Source organism: Bos grunniens, chromosome 29, assembly GCF_055505025.1.
Source record: "Bos grunniens cultivar Pamir isolate PY7600 chromosome 29, Bosgru_T2T1.0, whole genome shotgun sequence".
Lineage (NCBI taxonomy): Eukaryota > Metazoa > Chordata > Mammalia > Artiodactyla > Bovidae > Bos > Bos grunniens.
Window position 1 is genome coordinate 18,168,689 of NC_141193.1, and position 11,875 is coordinate 18,180,563.

An 11,875-nucleotide genomic window follows, 5' to 3' on the forward strand; every position below is an offset into this window, starting at 1 on the left:
CATTTTATCAGATCTTCCCTGGTGGCTCAGATGGTAAAGCATCTGCCTGCAATGCGGGAGACCTGGGTTCAATCCCTGGGTCAGGAAGATCTCCTGGAGAAGGGAATGGCAACCCAGTCCAGTATTCTTGCCTGGAAAATCCTCTGGATGGAGGAGCCTGGTGAGGCTACAGTCTATGGGGTCGCAAAGAGTCGGCACAACTGGGATGCTGAGGATCTTGTCCCGTGGCCGTCAGTGTTTTGTGTTTTTTTTTTGTTTCTTTTCTTTTCCCTCAAAGCATGTGAGGGAAATTTACCCGTTGCAGTTGACTTCTTGAAAGTTGGATGTGTTTGGAATTTATTTCTGCAGTACTGCCCCTGGGCCGTTCCTGAGGGCATCTGTCATTAAGAGGCCCCCAGGGCTTGTGAATTGGAAGTGTGAGTAAGCACTGCTTGTCAAGTTGCAGAGGTCAGCCGCCTTTCTTCACGCCCAACTCTGGTTCCTGGGGCAAGGAGATCCTTAGGAAAACTAGCTTCATGAGCTGTTTATTCGAGTGGAATGTGCCTGAGCAAACACTCAAGGGCTCGTGTCTCACTACTTCTTCTCCCTGAAAGTCTGGCCCTCCCCTCCAGACAACACCCAACCTGGGCCACAACCCCTGCGGAGGGGCCTAGGATGCTGCACTCTCAGGAAGGAGGCTTGAATTGGGGACCCTGGTACGAGGAGAACTGGTGCAGTACTTGGTTACTCAGTCATGTCCAACTCTTTCCAACCTATTAGACTGTAGCACGCCAGGCTCCTCTGACCATGGGGATTCTCCAAGCAAGCATACTAGAGTGGGTTGCCATGCCCTCCTCCTGGAGTTCTTCCCAAGCCAGGGATCAAACCCAGGTCTCCTGCATTCCAGGAGGATTCTTTACCGTCTGAGCCACTAGGGAAGCCTAGAGGTTAGGTGAATTTTTCCAAGGGCCTGGAGGTCAGAGGGTTGCTCCACCATCCTTTGGGTACACTGGGGACTTTGTTTACACCCAAGCAAACCGGACGGTACAGGCTGTAGAGGGGGCTTCAATTAGGGTCAGCCTGCCCAGCTGTCTCTACCCATTCCAGTGCAGCCATGGGACCCAAGCCGGCTCACGCTCCAGGGATGGGATAACACCCAAGTCAAGGAGGTTGAAGGGAACAAAATAGAAGACTTTTCTGTCTTTTCTTTAATCTCCAGTTTTGTGCTTATTTTCAGTGTAGAGTCACCTGATTCAATTACAACACATAAAGAGCTTCTCTCTCCTTTCGGGGATTCTTTGCCATGGAGTTTATGGCCGGAGGTTGAGCAAATTTCCCTCTGCCTAAAGTCAAATCCTAATGGATTATTTATTGGAGATACAGATACTGACTTTTTTTTTTTTTTTGTATTTGTGGAAGCAAGGAAGAAAGGAAAGACAGTCCTTGTGAATTATTTAAGACACATAGAGATTTCTGTGTATATGTTATGGAAACAGATTTTTGCATATATACGGAAGGAAGAAAGAAATAGTAAAAGACAGTCATTGTGGATTACCTATGACAGATACAGATTCCTGTGTCAATATTTGTCTTAACCACTGAAGTTACCCCTGAGACTTTTGTGTTTCTTATTTGGGGATTGCTTGTTTGGGTTTGAATTGTAAGGGAATTTGGGTGTTTTTTTTTTTTTTTTTCCTAATTTTATTTTATTTTTAAACTTTACATAATTGTATTAGTTTTGCCAAATATCAAAATGAATCCGCCACAGGTATACATGTGTTCCCCATCCCGAACCCTCCTCCCTCCTCCCTCCCCATACCATCCCTCTGGGCCGTCCCAGTGCACCAGCCCCAAGCATCCAGCATCGTGCATCGAACCTGGACTGGCAACTCATTTCCTACGTGATATTTTACATGTTTCATTGCCATTCTCCCAAATCTTCCCACCCTCTCCCTCTCCCACAGAGTCCATAAGGGGTTTTATATGAGTCCCTTCATATATTTTGAAATTGCTGCCTGTATGGGATATCCTATTCTTTTTTCTTCCTCCTCTGTGTTCCCTTAGTATATGATCCTTCAGGGTCATTCCTGGTAGCGACCAATGGCATACTTTCATAATTTCTGTGGTGGCTTTTCATGGCTGAGTGGTAGGCAGTGCGTATAGGTACCACGTTTTCTTGAAGCTTTATCCTGTCGGTAAACATTTTCTTGGCACTGTGTCTTGCACACTGTAAGCAGTGCTGCAGTGATCATTGCACCTGTCGTTTTGAATGGTGGTTTTCTTGGGATGCAGGCCCAGGTGCAGGTACTTCAGACTCTAGGCTTAGCTCCCCTGAAAGGTTTTTTTCTGGCCCGTGGAGGCTCCCTTTTCTAGGGGTGGTTGCCAGTGGCCATTCCCAACCACCATGTCATGGGGTCCAATCACTCCTGACTCTCTCCCACATTTACTGTGGGTAGACATGCGAGGATGTCCGTTATGGATGGTGGGATTTTATTTCCCATTCTCATTTTGATTGTGATTTCTCTTAACAATTAGGGATGCTCAACATCTGGTCTTATGGCCGTGTAGTGTTTCTCCCCCGCTTTTTTCCCTCCATAAATGACTTCAGGAAATTTACCTGTGGCAAATGGCGTCTTCAAGTAGGTTGTGCTATTGGAAGATGGTGTTTGCTATGACCAGTGCATTCTCTTGGCAAAACTCTGTTAGCCTTTGGCCTGCTTCATTTTGTACTCCAAGGCCAAATTTGCCTGTTACTCCAGGTATCTCTTGACTTCCTACTATTCCATTCCTTTTGCAATCCAGTCCCCTATAATGAAAAGGACATCTTTTTTGGGTGTTAGTTCTAAAAGGTCTGGTAGATCTTCATAGAACCATTCAGCTTCTTCAGCGTTACTGGTTGGGCCATCGACTTGGACTACTGTGATACTGAATGGTTTGCCTTGGAAACGAACAGAGATCATTCTGTCATTTTTGAGATTGCACCCAAGTACTGCATTTGAGTCTTTTGTTGACTCTGAGGGCTACTCCAATTATTCTAAGGGATTCTTGCCCATGGTAGTAGATGTAATGGTCATCTGAATTAAATTTCACTCATTCCAGTCCATTTTACTTCTCTGATTCCTAAAATGCCGATGTTCACTCTTGCCATCTGCTGTTTGACCACTTCCAATTTGCCTTGATTCATGGACCTAACATTCCGGTTCCTATGCAACATTGCTCTTTACAGCATCGGACTTTGCTTCCATTACCAGTCACATCCACAACTGGGTATTGTTTTTGCTTTGGCTCCTCCCTTCATTCTTTCTGGAGTTATTTCTCCACTCTCCTCTGGTAGCATATTGGGCACCTACCAACCTGGGAAGTTCCTCTTTCAGTGTCCTATCCTTTTGCATTTTCATACTGTTCATGGGGTTCTCAAGGCAAGAATACTGAAGAGGTTTGCCATTCCCTTCTCCAGTGAAGCATGTTTTTCCAGAACTCTCCAGCATGACCCATCCATGTTAGGTGGCCCTACATGGCATGGCTAAAGACTGGGAGCAGACTGTGGCTTAGATCATGAACTCCTTATTGCAAAAGTCAGACTTGAATTGAAGAAAGTAGGGAAAACCACGGACCATCCAAGTATGACCTAAATCAAATCCCTTGCGATTATACAGTGTAAGTAAAAAATAGATTCAAGGGATTAGATCTGATAGACAGAGTGCTTGAAGAACTATGGACAGAGGTTCATGACATTGTACAGGAGGCAGTGATCAAGACCATCCCCAAGAAAAAGAAATGCAAAAAGGCAAAATGGTTGTCTGAGGAGGCCTGACAAATAGCTGAGAAAAGAAGAAAAGTTAAAGGCAAAAGAGAAAAGAGAAGATACACCCATTTGAATGCAGAGTTACAAAGAACAGCAAGGAGAGAAAAGAAAGCCTTCCCCAGTGATCAGTGCAAAGAAATAGAGGAATGGGAAAGACTAAAGATCTCTTCAAGAAAATCAGAGATACCAAGGGAACATTTCATGCAAAGATGGGCACAATTAATGACAGAAATGGTATGGACCTAACAGAAGCAGAAGATATGAAGAAGAGGTGGCAAGAACACACAGAAGAACTATACAAAAAAGATCTTCATGACCCAGATAATCATGATTGTGTGATCACTCACCTGGAGCCAGACATCCTGGAATGCGAAGTCAAATGGGCCTTAGGAAGCATCCCTACGAACAAAACTAGTGGAGATGATGGAATTCCAGTTGAGCTCTTTCAAATCCAAAAGATGATGCTGTGAAAGTGCTGCACTCAACATGCCAGCAAATTTGGAAAAGTCAGCAGTGGCCACAGGACTGGAAAAAGTAGGTTTTTATTCAAATCCCAAAGAAGGGCAATGCCAAAGAATGTTCAAACTACCACACAATTGCACTCATCTCACACACTAGCAAAAGAATGCTCAAATTTCTCCAAGTGAGGCTTCAACAGTACTTGAATCATGAACTTCAAGCTGGATTCAGAAAAACCAGAAAAACCAGAGGAACCAGAGATCAAATTCCCAACATCCAATGGGTCATCAAAAAAGCAAGAGAATTCCAGAAAAAATTCTACTTCTGCTTTACTGATTACACCAAAGCCTTTGACTGTGTAGACCACAACAAACTGGAAAATTATTCAAGAGATGGGAATACCAGACCACCTGAGCTGCCTCCAGAGAAATCTATATGCAGGTCAAGAAGCAACAGTTAGAACTGGACATGGAAAAACAGACTGGTTCCAAGTCAGGAAAGGAGTACATCATGGCTGTATATTATCACCCTTCTTATTTAACTTATATGCAGAGTACATCATGTGAAATGCCAGGCTGGATGGAGCACAAGCTGAAATCAAGATTGCCGGGAAAAATATCAATAGCCTCAGATATGCAGATGACACCACCATTATGGCAGGAAGTGAAGAAGAACTGAAGAGCCTCTTGATGAAAGTCAAAGAGAAGAGTGAAAAAGCTGGCTTAAAACACAGCACTCAAAGAACTAAGATCATGGCTCCCAGTCCCATCACTTCATGGCAAATAGATGGGGAAACAATGGAAACAGTGAGAGACTTTAGTTCTTATTCACTTTCTTCCATAAGGGATGATGCTCAACAACCAGAAAATAAAGAGCCTCATGATGAAAGTGAAAGAAGAGAATGAAAAAGCTGGTTTAAAACTCTCAACATTCAAAAAATGAAGATCATGGCATCTGGTCCCATCACTTCATGGCAAATAGGGAAACAATGGAAACAGTGACAGACTTTATTTTGGGGGGGCTCCACAATCAGTGCAGATGGCGACTGCAGCCATAAAATTTAAAAGAAGCTTGCTGCTTCGAAAAGCTATGACCAACCTAGACAGCATATTAGAAAGCAGAGACATTACTTTGCCAACAAAGGTCCATCTAGTCAAAGCTATAGTTTTTCCAGTAGTCATGTATGGATATGAGAGTTGGACTATAAAGAAAGCTGAGTGCTGAAGAATTGATGCTTTTGAACTGTGGTATTGAAGAAGACTCTTGAGAGTCCCTTGGATCGCAAGGAGATCAAATCAGTCCATCCTACAGGAAATCAGTCCTGAATATTCACTGGAAGGACTGATGCTAAAGCTGAAACTCCAATACTTTGGCTACCTGATACGAAAAACTGACTCATTTGAAAAGACCCTGATGCTGGGAAGGATTGAAGGCAGGAGGAGAAGGGGACAACAGAGGATGAAATGGATGGATGGCATCACCGACTCAATGGACATGATTTTGAGCAAGCTCCAAGAGTTGGTGATGGACAGGGAAGCCTGGGGTGCTGCAGTCTATGGGGTCGCTAAGAGTTGGACATGACTGAGCAACCGAATTGAATTGAAATGGCATTTATATTCACAGTGCCTGAAGGGCTTTAGGAAAAATACACTCCTCTCAAGAAATGTCCTAGGGAGGTCATCGGAAAAATATTCAAAACAGAGCAGGTATTCAAAAAGCCCATTTGAATAAGTAAGTTTAACTCACAGTGTTTTAAAAATCTCATGAAAAGATGTCAACATCATTAATATGAAAGAAATACAAATCAAAACTTCAAATACCTCACGCCGGTCAGAATGGCCATAGTCAAAAACGCTAGGAACAGTAAATGCGGGGGAGGGTATAGACAACAGGGGACCCTCCTTCACAGAGACTAGAAATTGCTGAGACTAGATGCTGAGAGCAGCCACTGTGGGGGACACTGGGCACGTTCTTTAGCAAAGAAAATGAGAATGAAATTAGAATATTCCCTACTACCATACACAAAAGTAAACTCCAAATAAATATCTAAATAAAAGTACAGATACTATGAAACTGTTGAGGCAAAAAAGCAGAACATACTTTGACATGCAGCACATTGTTTTTGATCCATCTCTTAGAATCAGGACAAATAAAAATAAACAAAAAGGTCCTAATAAACATTGAAAGCATCTGCACAGCATCAGTGAAAGAAAAAGACCCTCAGAATGGACAAAATTCTTGCAAACGGAGATACCCACAGGGAATTTATCTCCAACACATACAGACAACTCCTACAGCGCAATGTTAAAAAACAATCCAATAAAAAAAAAATCGGCCAACAATGTAAATGCACATTTCTCTGAAGAAGGCATAGATATGGCCATAGAGCACAAGAACAGATGCTTGGTATCACTAGTTCTTAGAGAAAGGCGAATTAATTTTCCAATAAGGTATCAGCTCACATCAATCAGAATGACCATCTCAAAAACTCTATAACACTAAACTCTGCAGAAGGCGTGGAGAGAAGAAAACCTTCCTCCTGTGGGTGGGAATGTAAATGGATACACCGACTAGGGAGAACATCACAGACATTCTTTAAAAAGATATACAGAAGTACCAAGTGACTCAGAAGTCCCATGCTGCTAGGTCGCTACAGTCGTGTCCGACTCTGTGCGACCCCATAGACGGCAGCCCAACAGGCTCCTCTGTCCCTAGGATTCTCCAGGCAAGAACACTGGAGTTGCCATTTTCTTCTTCAGGAAGTCCCATACCTAGGCGTAAATCCAGAAAAAAAAAAAAAAAAACTTTTAAAAGATACTGCAGCCCAACAATCATGGCGACACTAAGTACAATAGGAAAGACAGGGAAGTGACTTAAGTGTTCAAGGACAGATGAATGGTTACAGAAGATGGGCTATATATACACAGTACAATATTACTTAGAAATAAGGATGAAATAATGCCATTTCCAGTTACAGGGAAGAAACCAGAGATTCTCACACTAAGTGAAGTAAGTGAAACAGGAAGGAGAGGTATCATAGGAGATTATTTCTGGTGGAATCTAAAAATGGATGCAAATGAATATCATTACAAAAGAGAAACAGCCTCACAGACTTAGAGAAGAATCTCATGGTTACTAAAAAAGAAAGTTGGGGGGGGGCAGGGAGAAATTAGCTGATTCACATCAATATATGCACCTTAAAACAGGTGCTGAAAGGCTCTCACTAGTCACAAGTCCCACGGGGCTATAAATGACACCTGCCCTCAAGCAATGTCCTAGCGTGAATCATCAGAAAAGAATTCCGAACAGGGCCAAGTTTCAAGAAGCCAGATTCAAGAGGCAAACTGTACTCACAATTTAGGTGTAAAATAATAAAAGCACTGGAAAGATACTCCACATAAATAGTCATTAAATCAACGCCAAGCAAAACTACAGTGAGGTATCACCTCACACTGGTCGCAGTATGTGCTATGCGCTCAGCCGTGTCCGACTCTTTATGACCCCATGGACTGTAGCCCGCCAGGCTTCCCGCCCATGGAATTCTCCAGGCGAGAATACTGGACTGAGTTGCCATTTCCTCCTCCACTGGTCACAACCACCACCATCAAAAAGATCTCCAGAAATAAATACCGCAGAGGATGTACGGAAAAGGGAATCCTCTGAAAGTCTTGGTGGGAATGTGAACGGAGAAGCCACGAGGGAAAACAGCCCGGAGGTTCCTTTGAAACACTAAACCCAGAGGTGTTATATGATCCTGAGATCCCACTCCTAGGCTTACATCTGGAGGAATTTATCATTTGAAATGACATGTGCACCCCAATTTTCAAGGTAGTGCTATTTACAATAGCCGAGACACAGAAGCCAATAGAAAATCCACGGACAGAATCATGAACACTAGCTGGTATGTCTATGCCCTGGAATACTACTCAGCCACGAGACAGAAAAAATAATGGCATTGGCTGCAGCATAGATGGGCTGAAAAATTTTCATACCAAGTGAGGTAAATCAGAGACAAAAAGTCAAATATCGCAAGATATCACATACAAGTGGAATCTGTAAGTTCATACCAATGAACTAATTTACAAAACAAATGGACTCACAGACTGAGAAAACCAAATTATGACTATCAAAAGAAAGTTAAAGAGGAATAAATTAAGAGTTTTGGATTAAAATATACACACTAATATCTATCAAATTGATCATCAAATATGACCTACTTAATAAAATAAGGAATTCAAAAAACTGTAGCAACCTGTATGAGGGAAAAATGGAGAAATAATAGATACACCTCTATGTAAAATTGAATCAAGTTCCTGTACATCTAAAGGCAAGAAAACAATGGAAATCAACTCAATTGCACTGTAAAATAAAAATTAAATTACACATTAAATTATCTGAGTTTGGTGTAGGGGAAACCAGACTGTGGAGACCCTATGAATTAGACATGTGATATGCTGTGAAATGAATAAGACACCACCAAAGGTTTTCACTCAGCAGAACACAGAGCAGCAACTCACTCAAAGGTTCTGACCTCAGATTAAAACGACAAGGAGAGAGAGGAAAAAGGACCACGGATTAATCAGGGCAACAGCCTCAGTTCAGAGGTTGGGAATCTCAGAGGGGACGAGATACTGCAGGTAAAGAGCAGACGGGGGTCTCTGGATACAGGTTCCTGACCCACACGGATGGGGTGAGACCCACACAATCTCCAGACCAAGCACCTGGGGACACACGGCCACAGTCTCCAAGGTGACACCACCTCCCTAGGCTGTGCACCTGGGCTCACACAACCCTTGGTTAGAACACCATGTCCCTGCTAATTGGGCCCCCAAGATAAAAACAAGTGGGTTTCTGTAACCTCCAGGGATGGTAGGAAGAAGTGTAGGGTCATTTTCCTCTCCCCACATTTATCCCAGAGAAGTCCTCTTTTCCCTTTGGTTCTGTGTGATATTGACCGTTTTTATAGCAGCATGATAATGTTGGACACACACCTTGGTTCTGGCAGGCTTGGTCCTCTCTTTTCCCACCAGTGTTGAGAAAACACACCAGACGCAGGGCTGGAAGACAAGGGGCAGGTCTGGTCTCTGCTGAGTAGAGACGGTTGACCTGAAGGCGAGCACAGCAGCAACCTCACCTGCTGCCCATTGACTCCTTGCCTGATCCATGTGCCCTGCAATCAATTCACCAGGTCAACCCACCTCCCTATTCAACCTGAATGTGCTGGAAAATTGGAATAATTACTAGGTAGCCCACCTGAGGAGTGTCCAGGAACCCCAGGGAAAGTGAAAGGGAGGGGGAAAGACTCAGCCCACTGCAGCACTGACCCCTGGGAGGGCCATGGAACCCCTTCAGAGAAGAGCACGTTACCCAGAGAAGCCACCTCAGCTCCAGGCCCCAGACATCTGAGCGCTGACATTCAGACGCAGGCGCAGAGTTTTCCAGGACAGAGGCCAGGCCAGGTCCTGCCCAGGGCTCCAGTCCTAGCGCACAGAACAGGGTCAGGTGTAAATGTTCTCATTGTAGAAAGCACATGGTTACATCTAAATATCATCAGTGTAGACAGGACTTGGAGAGGTCTAAATCTGCCATGTAGACAGAACTTGGTCAGGTTAAAAATAGCTTAAACCTGCTCTCCCAGGATGCACAGGTCACACACATGCAGGGTCCCTCACTGTTGAACAGGGGACACACCTCATGTTGACTAGCATGTACATTTCTTGGAAAAGAAAACATCAGTGGTCTCCACACTTCATCCACATCAGAAAACTGAAAGAATCTGTGTCATTAAACATTTCAACAGGCAAAACAAAGCTGTTACCAGTTTCTCTGGTCACGCGATGGCCAGGATCCAGGGGAGAGCTAGGAATTTCTTAGAGTGCAGCCCAGTGTCCTGTAAAGACAGACAGGAAGTGGCCCGATTCCAGGATGCAAGGCTTCCAGCAGGAGACAGCCATCCTGGAAGACTTCCAGAAAAGTATATTCTTTATCAGAGTAAAAATGTATTGTTGAGATTACAAGCATGCTAGTTAAAAGTTTGATACCTTAATCTTTGCAGTTCCCATTGGTTCCTTTGCTTCAGACTTTCTAGGTAGAAGCAAGCCATCATTTCAAATTAGCTTCTTCTAATTCTGTCATTTGTTATTATATGAATGAAAGCACACAGTAGAGAAAAAAAATTCCTGCAAATGATTAGTGATTCAAAGAGCAAATGAGCTGCACGTACTTTCTCTAACAGTTTCGTTTTTCCCCCATGAAGAAAACAGAAAAAAACAGGCCCCCAGATTTTTTGCTTCTCAACTCAAACTGAGCTAAAATGAAATTGATATTCACATCAACAGTAAGAGTTGTTGAGGTTTGAAATGTCATACCAGTGTAACAGAGACTGGAGAAAAGAGAATGCTCCTACACTACTGGAGGGAAACATCTTAAAGCTGAAATTCAAACTGGATTTAATTATCATAGTATGTGGTTACATGCAGTATGAACCAAGAGTCTAAATATAGCAGGCAATAAAAGACAAATTTGATACTTCACATGTGAGAGTAAAGGTTTCTTGTCAGATCTGTAGCTGGTATGCACAGATTCTTTTAGAATACTGCATGAATTATGTATTATATATAATAATATATATAATACTTTTTGAATTATATCTTTGAATGTATGGCTAAGAGTGGGATTGCTGGATCATATGGTAACTCTATTTTTAGTTTTTTGGGGAACTGCCATACTGTTATCTGCAGGGACTGCACCAATTTACATTCCCACCAACAGTGTAAGAGGGTTCCCTTTTCTCCATACCCTCTGCAACACTTTTTATTTGGAGATTTCTTAATGATGACCATTCTACCAGTGTGAGGTGGTACCTCCTTGTAGTTTTGATTTGCGTTTCTCTAATAATCAACAGTGATGAGTATCATAGGATGAATGTTTAATTTTCGGATGTGTAAAGTCCATTAAGTGTAACGTGTCAACTTGACAATTTTTTTTCCCACAGATTGCTGCTGCTGCTGCTAAGTCACTTCAGTCGTGTCCGACTCTGTGTGACCCCATAGACGGCAGCCCACCAGGCTTCTCTGTCCATGGGATTCTCCAGGCAAGAACACTGGAGTGGGTTGCCATTTCCTTCTCCAATGCATTAAAATTGAAAAGTGAAAGTGAAGTCGCTCAGTCGTGTCCTACTCTTCGCAACCCATGGACTGCAGCCTACCAGGCTCCACCATCCATGGGATTTTCCAGGCAAGAGTACTGGAGTGGGGTGCCATTGCCTTCTCCCACAGATTAGGGTTTATTAAATATTTAGTTATTTTCTTTCTTCACAGTCTAACTACAGAGACATGTGTTACCATGTTACTCAAGGCGTACTCAAGGCAAGAGACCTGAGTTTGACCCATGGGTCAGGAAGATTCCATGGAGACGGGAATAGCTACCCACTTCAGTATTCTTGCCTGGAGAATTCCATGGACAGAGGAGCCTGGTGGGTTACAGTCCACAGGGTCCCAGAGTCAGACACGACTGAGTGACTGAGCACACACACATGCTTCTTTGGGCAGATTTAGAGACCTGTATTGATCCCTATAAAGGGATTGACCATTCCATTTGAGCCAGAACAGTTTCCCTTGGTGACACAGCTTG

At 43.2% G+C, this 11,875-nt stretch overlaps 1 protein-coding gene across 12 annotated transcripts in view; it reads right to left on the minus strand.

The window, feature by feature from the left end:
- Positions 1-6,813: 6,813 nt before the first annotated feature.
- Positions 6,814-11,875, minus strand: part of LOC147342206 (cytoplasmic tyrosine-protein kinase BMX-like) — a 51,912-nt gene continuing 46,850 nt past the window's right edge. For 2 of the 12 annotated variants that reach the window (XR_015157553.1, XR_015157551.1), the window contains 4 exons: positions 10,062-10,206; positions 9,611-9,723; positions 9,235-9,349; positions 6,814-7,014 (listed from right to left, as the gene is read on the minus strand). Coding sequence is in view for 5 of the 12 variants with exons in the window: in XM_086383664.1 (XP_086239790.1) it covers positions 9,625-9,723; positions 10,285-10,327 (142 nt within the window). In the remaining 7 variants the exon portion in view is untranslated. Of the gene's footprint in view, positions 7,015-9,234; positions 9,414-9,610; positions 9,724-10,061; positions 10,207-10,284; positions 10,328-11,875 lie in introns of all 12 variants that reach the window. The other 10 variants (XM_086383664.1, XM_086383660.1, XR_015157549.1 and 7 more) reach the window with 9 other exon arrangements.